The sequence below is a fragment of the Oryx dammah genome, unplaced genomic scaffold, assembly GCF_014754425.2.
Source record: "Oryx dammah isolate SB20612 unplaced genomic scaffold, SCBI_Odam_1.1 HiC_scaffold_19, whole genome shotgun sequence".
Taxonomy (NCBI): Eukaryota; Metazoa; Chordata; class Mammalia; order Artiodactyla; family Bovidae; genus Oryx; species Oryx dammah.
In genome coordinates, this window is record NW_024070203.1 from 57789975 (window position 1) to 57814483 (window position 24509).

Sequence of the window (24509 nt, forward strand, 5' to 3'; positions counted from 1 at the left end):
TCAGATGGTTAAGAGTCCACCTGCAAAGCAGAAGACCTGGGTTTGATCCCTGGGTTGGGAAGATCCCCTGGAGAAGAGAATGGCTACCTACTCCAGTATTCTTGCCTGGAGAACTCCATGGACAGAGGAGCTGGTGGGCTACAGGCCATGGGGTCTCAAAGAGTCAGACATCACTGAGTGACTTATACTAACCAACACTATTCCAGGCTACCCAGGGCCCAGAGTGTCTTTTCTGAGGGCACTCACACCTGAGGCTCCTTGTTTTGTAGTGTTTTCGATGCCCACGCTCAGCCCTGCTGGACCCTCGCCTTAGACCAGTGATTGAGCTAAGGCATAGCTCCCACCAGGCTTCCCTGGTGGCTCAGTGGTAAAAATTCCACCTGCCAATACTGGAGATGCAAGTTCGATCCCTGGGTCAGGAAGATCCCCTGGAGAAGGAAAAGGCAAGCCACTCCGATATTGGGGAAATGTTACGGACAGAGGAGCCTGGCGAGCTTCAGTCCATGGGGTTGCAAAAAGAGCTAGACACAACTTAGTGACTAAAACAACAGTAGCATAGGTCCCACCAGCCAAAGACGGAACTCCAGCCCAGCACCAGGGGTGCAGCACAGGAGGTGGATGCTTGCCGATGGAACCTGGAACATTAAATGCGTGTTTCACAGAAACATTATTGTAACTTGGTTAATCATTGCTGGAGTTTCCCTATAACCACAGTTAGAGCATCTAACTCTTCAGGCTGCTCATCAGTGGCACGGGTTCCTATAGGCGAGCCTTAGAACCCATCACCCAACAGAGAGCATTGTTTCTATGGAAACCTGCAATCCGTGACCCAAATACCCAGGTTAAAATGTTGCTGTTCTATTTAACTCAATGCGTGGGTCATTTGGGGATTGCCGATAACTAGATAAAAATTGAAGTGCTTTTCTAAATTTGTGGATTTTTTTTTCCATCCTGCCTATCCATTCCTGTCAGTGGGCACAAAGGAGGACCCTCTGTTCTAAAGTGTCTGTGTTTAGATGGAGACTTCTGTTACGGCAAGGTCAGCCCAGAGGAAGACGGAAATCCTTTTCCAGCATTGTTCATCTGCTTTTCCTTTTATTTCTTGAAACCCTGCAGGGCGAGCCCTGCTGAGACTTACAGACAAAAAGCTTGAACGAATGGGGATCGCCCAGGAGAACCTCCGGCAGCTCATCTTGCAACAGGTGCTCCAGCTGAAGGTGCGAGAAGAAGTCAGAAACCTACAGTTACTCACGCAAGGTACCCTGCTGCTGCCTAGTGGGTGGATGCAAGGGGAGGCGGGAGGAAAGAAACCCTTACCATCACGACAGAGGGGAGCTGGGGGAAAAACTGGATTGTTTTGTTTTGGGGTTTTGGGTGTGTGTTTTTTTGCACAATTCTTTCATTAAAAAAAAAAAAAACCTATAAAGATTTAAAGGTCACTCCCCTCCTAAAATTTCTCTTTTTCATAGCTCACTAGGGGGAAGGAGGTATAGATAAATAATGGATAAACAAACAGAATTATCTGAGCTAATTTCAAGGTCTTCCATCATATCCAGCTATAGAGGTTGCACACTGCACAAGCCCCAGAGAGTACCAGTAACACAGATCAGGATGCCGTTGCACCCCCTAGAGTTGCACAGTGTGCAGCTTGCAAAACTGCACAGTGCTGCCCTGCTATTTGAGTCTAACTTCCCATTCTGCAGGGTCCTTGGGATTTGAGTGACACTGTGGTTCATATGGCCATGATAGAAGTGGCATTTTTATTGTGTTTTGCTTTACTTCACTTTTCACTAACTAATGGGAGAAAAACATTTTAGAGGTATGTCTCTGTCCATGTGTGTGTGTGTGTGTATATATATATGTGTGTGTGTGTGTATGTGTGTATAAATACATGTGGGGGCTTCCTAGGTGGCTCAGTGGTAAAGAATCTGCCTGCCAACGCAGGAGATGCAGTTTCCATCCCTGGGTCGGGAAGATCCCCTGGAGAAGGAAATGGCAAACCTACTCTAGTATTCTTGCCTGGGAAATCCCATGGACAGAGGAGCCTGACAGGCTACAGTCCATGGGGTCACAAAAGACTCAGACATGAGTTAACGACTAAACAACAACAACACATATATATGAACATACATATGTATGTATACACACACTTTCTAGAAATTTTGCAAACCCTATTTATCATCTTGAAAAGCAAATAGAATAAAATTTTAAATGCACTATGGAGAATTTAAAACTGGAGTATTGCAACCATATAGTTCTAAAGAAGAATCATTATTAATTTCAATTTGTTGAAAGCGTTTAAAAGCCCTGTAACTGGAAGTGACAGAATAAAGTTGAGTCTTGAAGAAAACTTTAAGGCACGTTATCTGTAAGTTATATGTCTAGGTAAGATCTGGTTGCTATCAACTGCCATCAGCTATAACCCTGTTTTATTTTAATGCTCATTGTACACCATTTTGGATGAAAGGATGATAAAATATGTATTTTTGAGAGCCTTGGGTCTTTTTCAACCTGTAGAATATTGTAATTGCATGCATACTGATATTGAAGAAATCTGGGTCAGCCAAGTTTCATGTTATTGCATTTAGATTAACCCAGTAATAGTCTGTTTGCCTAGAGGAAGTAAAGTACTGCCTGAAAGATGACCGTTCTAGAAGGATAGATACAGACTTCAGGTAATATGGAAATATATTGTTTATTTGGTGTGCATTATCTGCTTTGGTCTCCAGAGACTTTCAGTGGTAAATTTACAGTTAACAGGTACACTAAGTGACTTACATGTGAATCCAACTTAGTGATATACTTTTAAGTTTCTCTTAAGAAGTACAGAGAGATTCAAAGATTTATCAGAGGAATGTCCATTGCAGTGCTAGGTATAAAACTGAGAAATTAAAAACAACCTAGAAGTTCAGCAATACAGGGAGAATCAGATAATTCTACGTAAACTGAGAAGATACAATATAATGGAGTCATTGGAATTATATCTTCAAGGAATATATGACAACATGGGAAAGTACTCAAAGTAATAGGAAGAAGGGGGAAAGGTCACATATAAAATTTCATTTATAATATGAGCCCAATTTTGTAAAGACATATTTTTATATGCACATAGGAAAAGAGTTGAAAATGGTTTAGCCAGTATTTTGATAATGGTTTTCCATGGGGAGTGACACTGTGGGTGATTCTGTTTTCTTTTTATTTTTCTAAAATTTTCCAATCTTCAAGTATAAATCCGTATTACATTTGTAATCAGAAAACACACACCATTTCAGCTCCAGTCACAGTGCCGCCCTGCCCGGTTCTGTTCAGCATCTGGCGTTTCCTCCGCTCTGCTGTTCTCCTCCTGGGGTGAGACACAGAATTGAGACCTGAACTCATCACGTGTACCTTTGGACTTTTCTTTTTTTTTTTTTGCCTCTGCTACTGACAGTCTGCCATGTGTTTGCTTTGCAAAATCATTTTCTACAGCTTTCATTGCCCTAGATGCATAATATATAAGATTTTTCCTGAGATGGTACTCAACTCTATTAAGCTAAATATATGTTTGTGTTCTGGGAAGGTAATGCGGAGTTCAGCCTTTTCGATCCAGTTGTCATTTTCTTTCACTTTGAAAAGCAGTGCCTTTAGAATTCTTTCATTCCATTCCCTTTAGAAGAAGAGATCATGTTCTCTAGCTCTTGGAAATTTTGTCTGCACTCCTATTACTTTTTTTTTTTATTGCTTGTCCTTTCCATGTTAATGTTCAAACTCATTTTATGTCGGATGGCCTTTGAAAATCCATGCCTTATTGAAAGGATGATTTCTTTAAAAAAAGAAAAGGGAAACAGAAATTGACAAGTCATTTTATGATTCATAATAGAAGTTCTAAAATCAGCTAGGGTTGCCTTAAAACATTGTGGGTCTAGGTTTGCTATAATAAGAATTGTAACTCCATTCCACCCAGGTGAACTGAATGACTTAACTTGTATATCATATAAAAATGCACCAGGCAAGTGATAATGTGATTCAGTATTGAATATTTGATCCCTCATCTCTGAAAATATTCATCACTGGAAATAATATACTAGATAGGTATAAACAGATGTCTTAGAACGTTCCTTCGTTTTGGGAAATCCCTGCACTTTCCCTTGAAAGAGTGTAACTCACCTCTCCAGTCTCTAGAGATACACTGTCTTTCTCAGCTCACATGGGACTATGATTCTAGTGTGATGCAATTCATTTTTGTTTTTAAGAAATATTTTCCTACTCACACATTTAAATGAGGATTGTTGCCTTCAAAGGAGCCAGTTTGTGAGGATGATTACTTAATTCACAACTGATTAAGTTTCTTATGTGTTTCCTTCATGCTGTGGAAGACAATTTCAAAACATAAGCTTTAATGGAGTAGCAAAAGTTTAGGAAGAACCTGCGTGTCCACCATTAGGAGGCCAGATAAATACGTTGTGGTACATCCGGGCGATGTGTTCTCCGAAGTTATAAACACGAGATTGAGGACTAATGATATGGAAGGATCTGGAGATGATGAATGAAGTAGAAAAAGCAAGGGGCAGAACAAGGTGGAGAGGGTGCTGCATTTGCAAATGAAAGAGGGAGAAATATGCAAATGTGCTTTATGTGAATAAGGAAATGATACCCAAGAAGCTAATACAGACTCTTACCTGTGGGACAGGGAAGAAGGGAGATACAGGATTTATGCTTCTTAAGTCATTTTGTGTCTTGAAATATGTTCATATTAACTGTTTAAAGAATAAAGTATTTTAAAAGAAACAAGGAGAAACCGTGAATTTCACACAGGCCTGAATTTTAAATCTTGGCCCCAACACTTACTGGTGTGTTATTTCATGGAAGTTACTTAGTCCGTCTGTGTTCCAATTTCCTGATCTCTGAAAAGTGAGATCAGTAAATCTACTCACCTCATAGGGTGTTATGAGAATTAAATGAGCTCAAATATATATGTCTCTCACTCAGTGCAGTGTGACAGTAAGCACAGCACATAGTTGGTGGTCAGTAATAGAAGCCACAAAATTAAATCAACCTCCTTAATTTATATCAAAGCTTTATTTTTATACTATGCTTTATCGAGATAACCTACAGAATATAGAGTTCACAGAATATACAGTTTAACTACTTAAAGTGTAAATTCAGTGATTTTATAGTACAGTCACAGAGTTGTGCACCCATCACCACAATTAATTTTGAAACATTTTCATCACCCCAGAAAGAAATCCAATACCCACTAACAGTCATTCCCCATTTCTTCCCAATGCTCCCCAACCAGCAGCTTTTAAAAACCATTAATCTGTTTTCTATTTGCCTATTCTAGACCTTGCCTATGAATGGAATAATCCAATACGTGGTCTTCTGCAACTGGCTACTTTTACTTAGAATAATGTTCCTAAGGTCCACTCATGTTGTAAGCGTGTGTCAATATTTCATTTTTTTTAATTGCCAAATTGTATTTCATCATATGAATGTACCACATTTGAGTTATTCATTCATCAGTTGGACACTTGGATTGCTTATGAATCTTGGATATTTTCTATAATATTGTTTTGAACATTCTTGTACAACATTTTGTATAGACTTGTTTTCATTTCTCTTGGGTATATACCTGGGCATGGAATCTTAGAGTCATAAGCTACCTCCATGTGTACCCATTACAGGCGCTGCCAGACTGTTTTCCAGAGCAAGCTGGACCCTTTTATATTCCCACAAACAGTCTATGAGGGTCTCAGTTTCTCCACATAGTTGCCGACACTTGTTATTGTATGTCTTTTTTATTATAACCATTCTAATATGTGTAAAGTAGAATGTCACTGTAATATTGATTTGTATTTCCCTGACAGCTAATGATACTGAACACCTTTTCAGTCCTTACTGGCTATTTGTGTATCTTCTCTGGGTAAACATCTATTATAGATCCTTTACTTATTTTATAATTGGATTATTTGTTTTTTTTCCAAGCTTTATCTTGGACCCACCATGTTTCTCCATGCTTGATTACCCACTTTATTTACAAGACCTAAAGCTAAATATTGGGCTGCCATTTCTAAAGAGGAACCCAGTTCTCCAAGAATGAAGTCTTACCCCATTAGAGGCATTCAAAAGAACCTGCCACAAACTTGGAAATCAACTCCAAAATGAAACAAATGAATGGACTCTAAAGATTTCCTCTCAAGGAAACAACATCCTTTTGGATGTAGAAATTATACAGAAATCAGTTACTTCAGTTTGTAATCAGACCTCCAAATTAGATACATCCATCTGAAAGCTCATTCTACCCTGTTTCTAGAGGAAGTAAACTAATAGATAATTAAGGCTAATTTTCTAACTTTTAACTGATGTTTTAAAATTTGCCTGAAACTTTTCTTCTATACCAGTCATTGTCACTTAGCCACCAGGAGCCCCATGACAGTAATATGGCCAAAATCGTCACAAATAGACCAGGAGGGCTCTGGCCTGTCACTGTAGGTTATCTGAGCACAGGAGAGATGAAGTTTCTGCCCTCCTTTTTCTTCCCGCCCCTCTTCTGCATGCTGACCAAAGAGAAAAACTGTAAGGTGCTTTAAAAATGTGTATGGTGGACTCATAGTCATCCACTTATGGGCTCTATCAATGAATTGTGACAAGAATTCCTGAAGCAGCTCATTATCTAAAGCCAAAACCATCCTTCAGCTAAAATGCTGGTTTCTAACTGCCCTGCCTTTATTCACAATGGCCCTGTAACTGCCTGATATTTGCCAGCAACATAATCAGTGTTTGGCCCTGCTTTACTCTCATTCCCTTTGGTGCCTTTGAGGTGCTTCCTTCCCTCCTGCAGCCTTTTGGTCTTCTGTGGAGTGGCCAGGCTGTTCATCTGGTGGTCTTGCTTGCTTCCACGTTCCTGCAGGAAACTCAACCATATCAGGGCACCTGCAGCTGTCTTTTGTGAAATGCAGTACAGACCAGGAAATAATATCATTATGTTATTTATTATGCTCAATGCATGAGAGACAAGGAAAAAAAGGTGCTTTATGTAATACACAGAGTGGTGCAAATTATTCTGGGATCCACCAAATTAATCTATAATCAAACTTACAGGGGGCACCCTTAGCTCTTTATTACAGGATATTTCTAGGAAGAAAAACACCCAGGGATACTAAAAGCCATTTCTCATATAGCTGATGAGTATTAAATATTTACTATATGCAAAGCAATGCACTAATTGTCACATCAACCCTTGACATTTACCCTAGCATAATCAGTACTGTCGTTAGCTTCAATTTACTTGTGGGGAAACTGAGGTCAGAGAATATAAATAATAGATACAGTTTCGGACAGCTAGTAAAAAGCCTAGTACAGATCTGTCTGACTTGACAGCAAACTGTATCCATTACACTGTATCACCTCTGATCTGTCCAGTGAGTTATTCCTATTTCACAGCAATGATACGAGGATTGCATGAGATTTTATGTGAAAACTATATAGTGCAGTTCATGGCATAGTCTATGAAAGTGGGCTGGCAGACTTATTCTGGGAAGAGCTAGATAGTAAGTATTTTAGTCTTTACAGGCCATAGAATGTCTGTTGTAAAACCCCGCCCCCATCCGTCATGGGAGAGCAACCACAGACAATCTGAAGTGAATGGGGCATAGTAGTGCACCAATAAAACTCTATTTATAAGCACAATTTCTAGTTCATAGTTTGTGGACCCCTGCTTCACAAGGTCAAAAGTGTAAACTTTTAACATCATCATCAAGATTACAGTTTTATTCTTAATATCTTCCCCTTTGAGCTGTAATTGCTTCCCTCAACCTCAGGAACACTGTAGTGTAGAACCACTCCTGCAATGCCCTTTTCAGTGTCTTTCTTGGCTACAGATACATGGATAATATAAAAATGTAACAGTAACTGTGAAGGTTGGGTAAATTTAAGCAGTAGAAAGCGATGTTCCAGCTGGAGGATAAGGCAAATGAAGACAGTAAATGCTGCCAGTCTTCAAAGGCCTTTTTAATTAGTGCCTGCAAAATGAAAAAAAAAAAAAAAATAAGAGTATGATTGTTTACCAAGGCCAGTTATAGCTCATTAAACATTAGTGTTTCCCAAAGGGCTTTTTCCACATTGTCAAAAATATATGTGTTGAATTTTAGTTGAGAATTACATGACCAGATGGACTTGCCCAAAGCTCCATCTTATGGAACAACACAAATTAGAAACACTACTCCCTAAGCCAAGAAGACTTTTCAGAACCATGTGTACAGACTGAGTATTTTAGTCCAGTCACCCCCACAACGATACTTTAGCAACTAAAGTAGGCCATCTGAATTGGAATAGGCCATCTGGTCCACCACCTTGCTTAAAGAAAGGAGTCTTTGTAGAGCACATCAGTAGACTTTTTGAGAAAATTTCCAATCTCATTTTACAATTTTGGGCACCAAGACCCAAAGACGGTTAGAGGATGGTCTGTGGTTACCCAGCTAGTCAGTGGCAAAACTGAAACTAGATCCCAGTTCTCTTAATTCTCAGGCTGGTATTCTTTTTTCTCATTGTTTCTAATAAGGTATAATTTACATACAGTAAAATCACCATTTTTAATGTACAGTTCTGCAAGTTTTAATAAATGCATATGGTTGTATAACAACCACCACCACAGTCAAGATACATAACAGTTTTATAACTCCAGAAAATACTCTCCCTGCTACCCCCATGTTGTCAACGCTTCTCATTACCTCCAGTGTCTGGAAGCCACTGATAGGTTTTCCGTTCTTAGTTTTGCCCTTTCCAGAATGTCGTATCATGGGACTCGTAAAGTCTGGCTTCTTTCACTTCCTCTGATACACTGAAGCTTACCAAAGCTGAGGGCGTGTGTCACTTGTTCATTCACGCTCACTTTTTAGCTTTGAGTTGCATGGATATACCACAGTTATTTATCCAGTCCCCAGGTGAAGGACATCTAGATTGTTTCCAATCTGGGCAAATACTAATAACACTGGTAAGCCTTCACAGTGACTTCTCTGGCAGTCCAGTGGTTAAGAGTTCACCTTGCAGTGCAGGGGGTGTGGGTTCGATCCCTGGTCGGGGAACTAAGATCCCATATGACTTGCGGTGCAGAAAACCAAAACATACCAGCAGAAGTAACGTAAGACATTCAATAAAAACTTTAAAAATGGTCCACATCAAGATAAAATCTTTAAAAAGGATAAATAAAAGCGTGCACATACAGGTTTTTGTATAAACATCCGTTTTCATTCATTAGAAAAGTACCTAGAAGTGATTGCTGGGTTGCATACAACACGTTTAACTTGGTAAGAACTGCTAGGCCAATATTCTTAGGATAATCAACACAGAACAGCAGTAGAGACTGACTTTAATACATACAAAATATTGGAGGTTTTCTGAAAGTCACTCCATCTCTGCAGATGTCCTCCCTAGCACTTCCTGGAGCCGCTATTACTGTAAGAGGGCCCTGCTTTCCTGGGAGTTCCTAATAAATTGTCTAAGGTAGGTTTAGGTCAAATGTGTTTACAGTTCAGTCATTAATTCAATTCAAAAATTCTAGCATCTATGTCCAGGCAGTAGGGTATGGTTTTCCCCAGTTGTCCCTGAGAAAAGCTTCCTTTGCCTCTTTACTAAGGAATACAGTCTAGTAATATTTGCAGCTCCTAGAAGAGAAAATGAGAATCAGATTCCTTGTCATGTGTACATGAGCTATGTCTGATGGCTCTTTCTGGTATCTCTCAGTTTATTCTATTTAATTTCCAGGCTTCTCCATGTCTAATTTCAGCTGTGTCACTGGTGTTATAAATCGGATGCTCACATAGTCTCTTCATAATTGGCTCTTCTGTATCACCATTGGATAGCATTAAGTTTTTCCTCCTTAGTGCTCATCGATTCCGTGAGTATGACAGTGACCCCTTGGTTCTCCCCTTGGGTTTCTAATGGCTCCTTCTCAGGTGGGTGGCTTGCCGCCTCCCTCTACCACTCCCCAAATGTTGCTGCCCCCTGGAGGTAAGTCCTCTTGGTTCTTCTCCTTTTGCATGCTATCTAGAGAGCCTCGCCCACTTCCATTGCTTTAACCATCCCCTACTTCAAAGTTACTTTCAAATACATCTTAGACCTCTATGAAGCTTCAGTTCCTTACATTAATATCCTTAAAAGATGTGAACCTCTGATGAGTAGTCCACTGACATCTCAAATTTAAAATATCCAAAGTCAACCCAATTGTCTTTCTCACCAGGTCTCCATCCAGTTCTCCTCCCTATATTTCTTCTCAAGGTTATTAATGCCTTATTCACACCATCACCTGAGTGAAGAAGGCTTGGAGTCACCTGTGCTCCTCCTGTCCCCTCTCCACTCACATGTAATCAGTGAGCAAACCCTCTGAATTCTGTTTGTAAAATGGCTTTCTAGTCAGTCTCTGCCTCACACTCATCCTTGTCACTATGTCAAATCACCTACCTTTGGCCTCTTCCCAGGCCATTAGAATAACCTCTTTCTGCTCTGCTAAGTCACTTCAGTCATGTCCGACTCTGTGTGACCCCATAGATGGCAGCCCACCAGGCTCCCCCGTCCCTGGGATTCTCCAGGCAAGAACACTGGGGTGGGTTGCCATTTCCTTCTCCAATGCATGAAAGTGAAAAATGAAAGTGAAGTTGCTTAGTCATGTCTGACTCTTTGCGACCCCATGGACTGCAGCCTTCCAGGCTCCTCCATCCATGGGATTTTCCAGGCAAGAGTACTGGAGTGGGGTGTCATCACCTTCTCTGTAGAATAACCTACTAGTTATGATTTTGCTCTCTAGTCTCTGCCTTGCTCCATTCATTCTCCTTTAACTTCCAACTTCGGTGGCCAGAATTAATTTAAATATATATCTGATGACATTATTTCCCTCCTAAAAAGAAAACATTTGATGACTCCCAGTTGTGTAAGGAACAAAATCCAAACTCTTTAGTATTCCATAGAAATCCATTATAAAGCTTTTCATAGGTGTGTTAACTTTGGGCAAGTTACTTGTCAGAGATTAAGTTTCCTTAGTTGTAAAAATGGAGACAGAATCTATTTCACTGAGTTGTTATGAATATGGTATAATAAAAAAGACCAAGCCAGGATGAGACATCACCTCTTCTGAGAAGCCTTACCTTATCTCTCAGGTAGAACCAATCACTCTGTCCTCTCTAAGTGCACTGTTCATACTAATAATCTATTCATTACACACTGTCTGTTGAATATCTGTTTGTTCTTCCATCCTGTTCTTCCAATGAGCAACAGGCTCTGTGGTAGACACTAGGGATTAAAGGAGCACCCAGTCTAGCCATAAGGATAGGTTATATGTGCCGTGGCAGAGATGCATAGATGTGCAGTGATGGCACAGAACTGGCACATCTTGGAATAGAGGATAAAGGGAGATTTGCTGAAGGTGTAAGTCTGTCGATAGAAGTTGGAAGTTAATCAAAGGGGAGTGAGTAGGGGAGGGCGGAGACTAGAGAGCAAAGCATAACTAGTAGGTCATTCTAGTGGCCTGGGAAGGGGCCAAAGGGAGGGTGTTTAACACAGTGATAAAGGATGGGGGTGAAGCAGGGACTGACTGGAAAGCCACTTTACAAACAGAATTCAGAGGGTTTGCTCACTGATTACATGTGAGTGCGGAGGGGACAGGAGGAGTACAGGTGACTCAATCTTCTTCACTTAGGTGATCGCGTGAATAAGGCATTAATAACCTTGAGAAGAAATACAGGGAGAAGAGCTTGATCTCAAAGGATGAAAGTTTTGACAGAGGGACGTGAGCTGGCATGAGGCAGGAGTGGAAGCTGGGCCTCGGCGTGGGTGCATGAGGTGTCTTTGTCTCCCCTGCAGACCATGGGCCACCTCGTTTCTCATCTGATGTTGCTGTGCTCTCCTATCTCCCAGCACCGCGTCTCACAGAGAGTGAAGCCTCTGTTTAAATGTGTTTTGCTGATTTAAGTGTAATTGTTGCCCTTTTCTCCTTATTTACCAGCTCTTATTTCATTTTCAATGTCATCTTCTCAAAACAGTGAATACAGTATCATTTTTTAAATGGGTTTGTAATAAAAGAGAGTTGCTACATAGCCATTTTGCATTATCCATGGGCAAAATTGCCCCAAATTGTATTCCTTTGTGCTCTCGTTGTCTTGATTTGATTAGTGCAATGGCAGGGGCTATGGTTCTTAAATGTATGTACCTTTGGTGAGGACTCTGAAATACATAAGCCCCCCCCCCACCGCCCCCACCACATACACTGAGTTGTACCTCATATTTTCAGGTCTTCAGCATTCTCCTCAGTGACACTCAACTGACCATGGAATGAACCTTTTCTCATAAAACCCAGTTGATTGTCCAGGGGCTCACAGCAGGTGAGGACATTGAATGAGTAATGTGATAGGATTGCTCGCGATTTATTCCTCTGTCCCACTGGAGTCTTCCGTTACCTCTTCTTCCTTCAGCGTCGTTTGATCGTGCCCTACCAACCGCATGCCCTTCCCAGTTTCCAAGACAGTCTTTCTTCAACCTGCTGCCTTCTTGGGCTTTACCTTCAACAGATTTTAGGATCTTCACACCCTGTTTCACATAGTCTGCAATTAGGAACATTTCTAATTGTACCAGGTCTTTGTGCCTTCCGAGAAATTCTCCTTGGTATGAGCTTTATGTTTAGTTTCCTAAACACAGACTTCTTTGGGGGATCATTAAGCTCTCACATCAGTTCATCGGTAGGAGTTAGCATAGTGACAAGTGCATCCTGGCTAGTGTCCACTCCCATTTCATTTTCATTCTGAAGTTCACTGTGGCCATTCAAGAAAGTGTTTTGTTTGAGGCTTGAAATGGACCCTTGATTCCAGTCTCTTGTAGTCTTCATGGCTGAAAAATATCTGCTTGTTCTGAGTGCCCCGATGGCCCCTCTAACTAGTAGATGGTGGAACATATCTTTCTAATTTGGACACATTCTACCAGGAATTATTCTTTTCATTACTTCCCTACAACTCCATGTCTAACAGTATCTTTTGCATGGTAAAGAGTTCCCATTAGGAAACCCCCACAGATTCCAAATGCTTCAGGTCTGTCTCTGAAAAAATCATCAACCTTGAAATCCTTTGCCATTGTCCCCTTTGCATTAAATGTTCTAAATGAAATTAAAAATATAGTTGGTGTTTCTTGTTTGGACAATTCAAGATGGCCATGAGATTGCACTGTTATGTCACCTCATGGTTTGAAGAACCTTCAGTGACTGATATTGCAACGAAGGTGATATGTGGGTTTTCCACAACTGACATTGGTCCATTTCTTTGGGGGGGAGTCTGGATCCTGAAATCTGAGCTGTATGGTATTCAACTCTCCTATGGGTTTTTAGAAAGGCACTTGAGAAGGACAATGGCACGTGGACCTCATATGAGAAAATCAAAGCCATTGGTAAGGATGCATGGAGCCATGTTGGATTTTTTTAAGAAGAAAGAGAGAAAATAGGCCATCTAAATGCCTTAGGATTTCTGTCCCTCGTATTATATATGACATATTACTTTTGCTGTGGCTTTTTTCTTTGGGGCAACCAACTCTCAGTGCCTGGAGTTAAGTTCTACAGTGTAGATGTTCAAGGTTCTCCTCACATCCGAGTTTCTACATGCCAGTTCTAGAAGACCCCACATGCATACATGTACTGTGAATGGCCCAGCCTTGTGCTCTGAGAATTAAAACCTTTTGTTCTTCCCTGAAATAGCCCCTCTGTTCTTTGTATCCCTTTTTTGTTTGTTTAACCCTTTATAGTAGCAGTTATACAATCACCCAGTAATTCATCTAAAAGCAAGTTTATTGAGATCCTACCATGTACTCAGCGCTTTATCTATGTGTTAGGGATACAGGGATGAATATGACATTTCTTGACCTTGAAGTCAAGCGAAATAGATATGAGGAGTAACAAAAGTAAATGTAGAATTCTAGGACCTTATAGGAAGGTCATCTGATTTGGAAGGAATGTGTCAGGAAAGATTCCGAGAGTAAGTGCCCTCTGAACTGAACTGGTTGCTATAATTAGCAGAGTGTGTTTATTTTCTCTTTAATCATCAAGCAGATATAAAATTGCTAAGATGATAAGAACTTTGGAGAGGTTATTTACTAACAAATCATTACTACTGAGTGTCTGCTATGTGTCTGCCTTTACTGAGTGTTGGTGAAATTCAGTAGACATGATAGACATGGTTCTCCCATACATGGATTTTGTGTTTTAATGAGGAAAGTGAAGTGAAAAGTGAAAGTGAAGTCGCTCAGTCCTGTCTGACTCTTCGAGATCCCGTGGACTATAGCCTACCAGGCTCCTCCATCCATGGGATTCTCCAGGCAAGAATACTGGAGTAGGCTGCCATTTCCTTCTCCAGAGGATCTTCCCAACCCAGGGATCGAACCCGGGTCTCCCACATTGCAGGCAGACACTTTAACCTCTGAGCCACCAGGGAAGCCTTTTAATGTGGAAGGCACTCATCAAAGAAAGAATCATAGTAACACAACAGGTGATGTGAAAGGGAACCTTAGCTATACTTTGGGGAGGGAATTCCCTGACTCTGAAAGATCAGGAAAACCTCCCTCAAGAAGCTGAGATCTAAAAGAGGAAGAGGCAGTAACTAGGGCAAATGGGAATTGGGAAGGTGTCTCAGGGAGAGGGAATAGCCTGTTCTAATGTCAAGGTTGAAGAGAAAGCTTGGTGCATTCCAGGAACACAAGGAAAGCTAGTATGATTACAGGTGGAGAGAGAGGAAGAAGGGATCAGCCAGCAGGAATCCAGGCTGAAAAGGGACCCAGTCATGAATGTGAATGCCTTGTTTCTTTGAGCCCCTTAAGGAATTTCCAAGTCCCCTTAAGTTCCAAGGAACTCTCAAGACTCTTGAGAGTCCCTTGGACTGCAAGGAGATGAAACCAGTCAATCTAAAGGAAATCAGTCCTGAATATTCATTGGAAGGACTGATGCTGAAGCTGAAACCCCAATACTTCAGCCACTTGATGCGAAGAACTGACTCATTTGAAAAGACCCTGATGCTGAGAAGGATCAATTGAAGGCAGGAGGAGAGGGGGATGACAGAGGATGAGACAGTTGGATGGCATCACTGATTCAATGGACATGAGTTTGAGTAAGCTCTGGGAGTTGGTGATGGACAGGGAAGCCTGGCGTGCTGCAGTCCATGGGTTGCAAAGAGTCAGACACGACTGAGTGACTGAACAGAACAGAAGGAGTTTAGAGACAGTGAGGAGACACTGAAGCGTTTTAGACTGGAGACTGTGCTGATCAGATCTGTATATCAAAAGATGAGAAGAGGCACTGGAGAAGGACGAGACATCCAGTCAGGAAGCTGTTGCATTGATCTGTGCAGGAGATGATGACATCCTGAGCGAGTATGGTGGCAGTGGGGGTGAAGGGGAATCAACTCGAGAGACTAGAGACTTCCTTGGTGGTCCAGTGGCTAAGACTCTGTGCTCTCAATGCAGAGGGCCCAGGTTCAATCCCTGGTCAAGGAACTAGATCCCACATGCCATAACTAACGGTTTGCATGCCACAATTAAAGATCCCACATGCTGTAACAAAGATCAAAGATCCCGTGTGCTGCAACTACAACCCAGCATAACCAAATAAATAATATTTTTTTAAAAAGAAACTCAAGAGACTAGACTACCTGGGATGGTAGATGAAGAACCAGTGGATGAGAGGATTGTACAGTAGCATCATTCTCTCTTCTGCACCCCAGTCTGCTCCCCCAAATCCATGACCTCCCTGTTGCAGAAGTATCTGGGCAGGCTTCTTCAAAATGTAGATTTCAAGACCTTACCCTGAAACTGTCATGTCAGGCTCTCCAGCCCAAGTGTTAGTATTTTAGACAGCTTCACCCCCATATGAGTCTGACACTTATGAAAGGTTGGGGGCACTGTGTAGATTCAGCACACAGAGTATTCCAGGCACTCATCTCTCCTGTAGCATCAGAGTAAACCTCCCTTTGGGCTTAATGAGTCTGCTTGTCATACCCAGCTGAACTCAGAGAGAGGCATCAGCCCTTGGAGTGCAGGAGGGTATCTCACCTTAAAACCCACATGGAATGGAGCCCATCTAACAGATCACCCAGCCTTGTAGGTGTGGTCCCCAAGATCTAAGCGGCCCTTTCTCCACAGTTCTCAGGAGACAGCACCACTGCAATCCCACATCGTGTATTCCCCAGGAGAAATGAAACAAACTCTCCTGGGCAGTCAGTCCTGCAGGGCAAGACAGAAGGTAATTTACAGAGCACCTCTACTATCTCTTGCATGTGACAGGTATCAGGGCAAAGCTATAGTGGTAGGACCTCCAGTAAAGCTACAAGAGAGGAAAAGACAAAGTAAAGTACATGTCTGATCTCCAGCAAGAACACTTTAGGTGTTTATATTGGAAACCAGGGAGGTTTCATCATTTGACAGTCATTTTCAAAATCATGAATACTTAATATTATCATTAGATGCTGTTTTTATTTCAAAGTCACAGGTTACCAATGTTATCACAAAGGGCAAATCTGGAGCTAATACTGATTGTGCACCTATTTGCACATTTGGCATTTTAAATTCCATATTTAGTTCATACAATAACTTTGCAAGGTAGTTGTCATGAAACCCATATTACAGATAAAGAAACTGAGGCCCAGAGAGCTGCAATGCTACACAATTAAAACTAGCAGATGCAAGGATTCTTCAGAGAAACAGAACCAATAGGAGATACATATAAAAGATTATATAGGAGATACAAGCATAGGCGGGGAAAGGGGGGGGCGGTGAATTGGTTAACTGAGTGTCCATTAGGAACTAGCTCTCATGATTATGGGGGCCAAGATCTACAGTCAGAAGGCTGGGGACCCAGGACAGCCACTGGTGTAGTTCCAGTCCAAATATTGGCAGGCTGAAAACCCAAGAAGAGCCAGTGTTACAGTTCAAGTGCAAAGGCCGGGAAACAACCCAGTGTCCCAGTTGAAGTCAAGTCAGGCAGGAGGGGTTCACTTTTACTTGAGGGGGGTATTAACCTTTTTGTTCTGTGCAAATCTTTGACTGATTGGTTGAGGCCCACCCACACTGGAGAGAGCAATCTGCTTTATTCCTCTACCTATTCAAATGTTAATCTCATCCAAAAACACCCTCACAGACACACTCAAAATAACATTTGACAAATATCTGAGCACCCTGTGGCCCAGTCAAGTTGACATGTAAAATTAATCACCCCAGTGGGTAAGATAACTAGTTGTCTCCAAAACCAATGCCCTTTCTTTCCAACCTACCTGCCTGCTGTGAAGTATCTCTTCTTTCAAAGATGCAGTTATTTTTCTTCTATAAAAAAACTCTCAGTACCAATGCACTTTTAAACATTAATGCTTGAGGCTGTTCAAATAAAAGATTTTTCTTAATAGCTTGCTTATCACACCTGGTTATCACTCTCCATCCCCCATTTCCCATGATTTAGGGCTGCTAGGAAAGGGAGGGTGTTATTTTGCTGGACTGTCTCTTGCATACCTGAGATTTGGGAGCACTAAGAAATCAAATTTGTTCATCTCTCAACTTGACATCATAATGAAGCAGAGATGCCAACCTAGCATTTCCTGATGTCCCTCAAATATCCTTAGTAATCTTAATCTTATTAGATCAATGAATGTGAAATTTAAATTGATTGCCAGTTGCCATTTTAATTGATTTAATTGAAATTGATTCGGCATAAAGGAGTGCACAGAAAATTATTAACAGTGACCTCAAAGGTTTCAAGTGTCTACTTCGTAAGAGGTGATGGAGCTTTGATGTTTATATCAGAAGACTCAGTCTTTCCAAGTTATATCAGAGAAGTAAAGCGAATGTTTAGCACTAAAAACCATGGAACATTGAAGAGGTTCGCATACAGAGGGTCTGAAAATATATGAGAAGCATTTGACTACACTTTCCAGTTTGTCCCATTTCTATTATGTTGTTTGGTCGTCATGAGTTCATGTTTACTATAAGCTACATATGTGGGTATTTATTACTGCTAATTATTGGAAAATTTGATTTTTGCCATTTGGGTCCCTAAAATTCAGACCACACTATGGAATGGAGGAATAGATGAAATAATAGCAGGAAGAGTTTCATTGACCTAAAATTGTTTTTGTAATCTTTTTAATTAATTGATCCTCTCTTGAGGCTTGGATATCTGTTTTGCTGCACGAAGAGTTTTACTATAATAATTTTGATCTAGCAGGATTTGACCTTACTTAGGCAAAAATAAATGGCCTCTAATTCTCTGTTTCTAAAAGTTTAGATATGCATTATCTTTTTTGCTTCCTCTTCCCTTTCCCTCTTTTATTCTCCCCAGCTTCTCTCCACTCCCCATTTCTTCACTGGAGACCCCTCTCAGCCTGCAGCAGAACCGTTAGAAATTTATTAATTAAAGACCAGTTTCCTCTTCTTTGCCAGGGATAGTCATTTGTTTTAGAGCTGATTTTGTGCTTTAATTAAATGAACATGTCACTCAGTCAAATGAATCCATTTATATTTATTTATCTAGTTCTTTGGGCTGGACTTTCTTAGCAGGGTCTCGGGCGCATCACATTTGCTCACAGAATGAACTGAAAAGTGTCTCGTGCCAGTTTAAGAGGTTCACAAATGGTTCCTCCTCGCAATAAAAGCTGCATGAACAAAGCTACGATTAGCAAATGTGCGAATGGCTGTTTCCTCAAGCCAAGGTCATCAGAGGAGCCATATTTGATTATGTTTGTGCACACACGTGTGTTCTGCTAGAGCAGGAAAGGAGGATTACCCATCACCACAGTCGCTTCAGACCTTAAGAACGTGTCAGAGGTCATGTTTTGACCATCTGGCCATCTACTGGCCTTTTCAAAATGCTAATGGATGATGCAAAGTTTAGATTCTACCCAATCTTTCCCATCAGATTTTGGGTTAGATTACCTACTGAGTATAGACTGTGTCTAACATTATAATAGACACAGTTTATAATGAGCTTCCCAGGTGGCTCAGTGGTAAGGAATCCACCTGCCAATGGAGGAGATGTGAGTTTGATCCCTAGATGGGGGAAATCTCCTGGAGAAGGAGATGGCAATCCAGTCCAATATTCTTGCCTGGGAAACCCATGGACAGAGGAGCCTGGCACGCTACAGTCCATGAGTTTGTAAAGAGTCAGTCATGACTTAGCACACACACAACATTATAATAGGTGCTTTACGATATGAAAACGGAATGAACATACTTATTCATTCACTAGTTCAACAACTTTTGTTGAGTGCCTATTACGTGTCAGGCTAGGTATTAGGACTCAGTGGTGAATAATACAGTCCTTGAAGTTGGACGAGTAGGCCAGCTGCAGAAGACTCACTAGAGTCTTTCTGGCATGAGAGAATCATGTTCCCTTTCCAGAAGACTGATGCACTGGTTCTTAAGAGTTCTCATCTGCTTTTCCAGAACACATACCAAAGGGGATAAATGTTACCTTAAGTTCTTACCAGGAAGAAACAAGTACAGTTAAAGCAGTTCTCCATCTGATTGAAAGGATGGGAAAGGGTGCTGATGCCCACTTGGCACTAATAGACTTTTATTTAGACTTTCTGGTGATCTCATAGCTACAGATAACGAACTCTTTAATCACCCATCCTTTGTGACAAAAATCCCTATGGGTATAAGGAGTAGCTCTGTGATTAAAAATAACTGTGTCCTTCATGACACATATTGCCATTTTCCCTGCTGAACTATAAACAGGCTTTGACTCCATCTGGAGTCTCAGGGGTTTTGTTTTTTTTAATCTAAAATTGAACACAAAACTGGGTTTAAAGGGCTTGACCATTGAGTTTCCAACAGCTTAACAAGTTACTCCTTAATGGAATAGGCATAATGTTAATCTTGAAGTCATTTGTTTTCTTCTCTGCATCATAATAAGAGCAGAAATTTTGACAACTTGGCAGTTTCTAATGTGAGAGACATTTGGGCTGGAAGTCAGTCTGTTGAATTCAACCAGCACTGGGATTAGGAACTGCAGTACTTGAGTTTCCTCATCCTTAAAATACTCCCTGGTAGATAATAAGTGTTGTGACAGTATAGATAATTGAAATAATTCTTGCTCAGACTCTGGGGAGCCTATTCCATTCAAGCCCTAGGCTTAGAAAGGAAAGGTTGAGAAAGAGTTGACTTCTTTGTCCCTTGATATGGGTGTGGAAAGTGTTGACCGTGGCAGAAATCCTACTGCCCAGGTGAAGAGAAAAAGGTGACTGGGTGTTTACAAAGGTAGGAGAATGGCTTCAGCTTAGGAGCGCCATCCCAGACCCTATAATGTAGCTCATAGAGTATTCAATTGGATAGACATTTACTGAGCACATATTAGATGCTAAATACTGTACCGATTCAAGACAACCCTGCCTTCAAGGATCCTTCAGTCCAGTGAGTGTTTCAAAGACTTAGACTTTTAACTTCTTAGAGTCATATTAAAATTGATCCACAAATCCAGAATCCTTAGTCCCAGGTGAGGCCAGGGTGACTAGCAACAACAGCAATAATCACTATCCTTTATTATATATTTATTATGTATCAGCTCTGTTTTAAACTCTGTTTATACTGTTGTAGCCTTTCAACAACTATGAGACTCTTAAGATGGAAGCTGTTACTTTCCCTGCGTAGTGGATAAAATAACTGAGGCACAGAGAATTGAAGAGACTTGAACCAGGTCCCAGTTTCAGAAGTGACAGGGCAAGGATTTGGACAGGCTTTCTTCGAAGCCCACTCTTAGACACCATCCTAAGTGTGCAGTTTAAACCGTAAAAGGCATGAAAAAAAGACATGCAAGGGAGAGTGTTGGAACTGCAGTTTTTTTTAAAAAATACATCATTGCACGTATAACAATTCAAGTTCTGTAGAAACTCACAATGACTTTTTCTAATAATGCAATACCCTGTGAATATACTTCATCTTTCCTTTGTGCCTTGTTCCATGCCAGGTACTAGAGTTACGGTTCAGAATAGAGCGGAAATAGTCCCTGCCCTAGGTGATTTTATGTTATTTGTATTGGAGTATAATCACTTTACAATGTTGTCTGTGTTTCTGCTGTACAACAAAGGGAATCAGTGATATGTATACATATATCCCCTCTGTCTTGAAACTCCCTCCCAACCCCCCAGCTCCCTGTGTTATTCAGCAGCTTCCCACTAGCTATTGATTTTATATACAGTAGTTAAATATGTGAGTGCTACTCTCCCGATTCATCACACCCTCTCCTAACCCCCACCTTGGGTCCACACATCCATTCTCTCCATCTGCTTCTCTATTCTGCCCCACAAATAGGTTCATCAGTACCATTTTTCTAGGTTCCATATATATGTGCTAATATACGATACTTGTTTTTCTCTTTCTGACTTAACTTCACTCTATATGATAGACTCTAGGCTCATCCACGTCTCTACAAATGACCCAGTTGATTTTAGAACCTCAAAGGGAGGTGGATGTGAGAAAAGAAAGACGGCTGCATGTAAATATAGTCACATCTCATTTAATGCCATCCCCAGCAGCACTGATTCATTATAACTACTTCTTTTAAAAAAAAATTGTTTAGACCTATAACTATCCAATATAGTTACTAACCTGTATCTTATCCATTCTCTAAACTCCCCCACTCTGTAGTCATGCAGTCGGCTGCTAGAGCTCACCTTAGTGTACACTCAGTCCGTGAGCATGGGGCTACTACTCTGGAACATTTTCAACCAATCAGCAATCTTTCTTCATGGTCTAAGTTTACTGTGCTCCTTGCTTATATTTATTCTGCTCTGGCCTCTTTCTACCATTAATTTTGTCATCTGGTGACCAGTTTTGACCATAATGGCATGAAGAAAAGACATGCAAGGGAGAGTGTTGGAACTGCAGTTTAAAAAAGTACATCATTGCACGTATAACAATTCAAGTTTTGTAGAGACTCACATTGACTTTTCCTAATAATGTAAATTTTTATTTGTTTAATTGGAGAATAATTGTTTTACAATAGTGTGTTGATGTAACTATATATATATATATATATATCTCCCCTACCTCTGGAGCCTCCCTCCGACCCCTCCCCTCACATTGACTTTTAAGGTTTCAAATTTGCTTTCTGTAGGGACTCAAATTTGCCTTCAAAGGACCTAATGAAAGCCAATAGGAATATCACAAAGTTGGCCAGTGGTTATTGGAAACAGTCTATGGTGAGAGTTATATGAGACTCAGATTCAGAAGCATGGCCGCCATTGTCCAATACCAGGGAGGCATCTCCAAGGGAGCTGCACTGCCCCCTGCAGCATTGTTCAGGCAGCACATCCCTCTCTGGGGTCCTGCCCACAGGAAATGAGGTGTGTGTATGTGTGTATCTGCCTGTGTGTGTGCTATGAAGTTTCATCAAGGGTAATGAAGAAATCATTGAAAATGTGAAGAGTGGCTCTACGTTAGGCTGGGGAGGAACAATGACATCTAAGTGGTGACAAGAAGGAGAAATAAGGGTTGCTAGGTAGAGTAGAGGAAGAATAAGCAGGCTAATGGGAAAACATGTGCCAAATTTTGGAGCATAATAGAGGTTAGCATTACCTAGAAACTGAATGTAGACCACAGATCAGACCACAGAGCTCATCACAGGGCCCAGACACAGCAGGGGCCCAATCCTGCAGGGCCTCGGAACCACAGTGAGGATCTGGAATAGTGTCTCCATAAGTAAAATGAGAAGCCATTAAAGGATTTTAAGCAGAGGAGCTATGAGGTCTCATTTACATTTGTAGAAGATCACGCTGGCAGCTGTGGGGAAAATGGCTTGGAGAAGGGCGGGATGGAACTGGGAAAGTGGGTGACTTCTGCAGAAATCCAGGTGAGGACAGGCAGGTGATGGTTACAATTCGGGTGGTGGCCACTGAGATGAATGAGACAACAAGGGTGGCTTTGTTTGCAGGTAGGCTCAACAGGACTTGGTGATGGACTGGATGTGACTGAGGGAGATTGCAGAGTGAGTCTGGGTTCCTGTCCTGAGCTGCTAGGTAGGTGGAAGTGCCTGGAAGGGGGAGTGTGAGGCGGAGGACGGACTGAAATGTGAGGAGGTCAGTTTGGAGCTTGTTAAGTCTGAAGCGCCTTTGATACACTTAACAAAGTGGGTGTCTTGAGTGTGGAGCTCCAGTGAAGGATTGGCACAAACCTGTAGGTTTAGGAATCATCAGAATACATGTGTCCAGTATGCTGGGGGAAGGGGGGGGATGCAGTCACTTGACCACAAAGCCTTCCTGACCTTTACTTACAGTAGGTCTTGTTTTATGTCAAATAAGAGAACTGCAGGGGCGTACCCCCAGAATGCCGGGTGTGCTTCCCTGACTGGGTCACCCATCTTGAGTCTCTTCTGATAAAAGTTGTTCAAATGAAGATCAGAAAGGGCTTTGAGAGGGATGAGAGAGGATACTGAGGAGAGAAATCATGGAGTGACATTATGAGGCTGTCCATCATGCCCTGTCCTCGGCCAGCTCCCCACCCCCCACCCCAGCATTACTTCTGTTGATGTAGGATAAAGGATTGCAAAGTGACCCAAAGAATGAACCTCAGAGTCAGAGAATCTAGGTTATGACCCCAGCTCTGTCCCTCGTCACCTAGGAGGCAACGTCAGATCCTCTCTGAAGGTAAGTTTTCTCTGCTGTCGAATGAGAACAAAAATATCTAGCTCACAGGGTTGCTATAGGATTCAAACAGAGTTTTGCAAAGATTTGTCGGAGATCTGAATAAATGGTAGATAGGAAATGAACACACATCTAAGAAGACATTCTTTGCAGAGATGAGTAAAAAGATGAGGTATGTGTTTTATAAGACTGTCCTAATCACTCAAACACTGAATTTCCGTTAAAGTTCAACAACCATCTCAAGCCAATGAGATAAGAGATTGGACATTGTATAGGATATATACACTGCCATTAAATTGCTTCTGACATTGGCCAGCTCTTTGTCAATCAGAATGACAATCATTATTATAGCAGTACCTAAAGACAGGTTTTCATTGTCTGTGCACAAGTCTGGAGAGTGGTTTAGAAGCTTCTAAAGATAGCTATGCATTTGGGTCCTTTTGATGATTTCATTTGGTCAGGATATATAACTTGTTAAAGAATCATTCCTAATGTTTAGAGGTTCTTTATGAGAACATTTTACAAAACATAGAGTTTTTGCCTTTATCATTGCGGGACCAGAAGAATCCCCACCACAACTACCAGCAAACTGTCCATACTCTACCATTGCTATTCCCTAGATTCCACTGTTAATAGTTCTTTGTATGTTAATGTTCCACTGAGAACTAGTCACGGTACTTATTCAGGTCAGCAGGCACATCTGCTAAGCATCTCCTGTGTGCCCAGTGCTGTTTGGACTCAGAGTGAAGATTCTTCCCTGTATTTCACTGACTCTGCAACTCAAAAACAATACAAGAGTATTTATAATTTAATACTCACTGGAGTCATACATGGGGCTTCCCAGGTGGTGCAGTAGTAAAGAATTGGCCTGCCAGTGCAGGAGCTGGA

General features: G+C 41.3%; 1 protein-coding gene and 1 non-coding gene across 5 annotated transcripts in view; both read left to right on the forward strand.

Moving 5' to 3' along the window:
• SAMD12 (sterile alpha motif domain containing 12) overlaps nucleotides 1-24509 on the forward strand; it is a 457253-nt gene that overhangs the window by 260839 nt on the left and 171905 nt on the right. For 2 of the 4 annotated variants that reach the window (XM_040262017.1, XM_040262015.1), the window contains one exon: nucleotides 1117-1257. In XM_040262017.1, the coding sequence (XP_040117951.1) occupies nucleotides 1117-1257 (141 nt within the window). Of the gene's footprint in view, nucleotides 1-1116; nucleotides 1823-24509 lie in introns of those variants that run through there. The other 2 variants (XM_040262016.1, XM_040262014.1) reach the window with 1 other exon arrangement.
• TRNAE-CUC lies at nucleotides 15420-15492 on the forward strand. The gene has a single exon. It is a non-coding gene; the product is annotated as a tRNA-Glu (tRNA).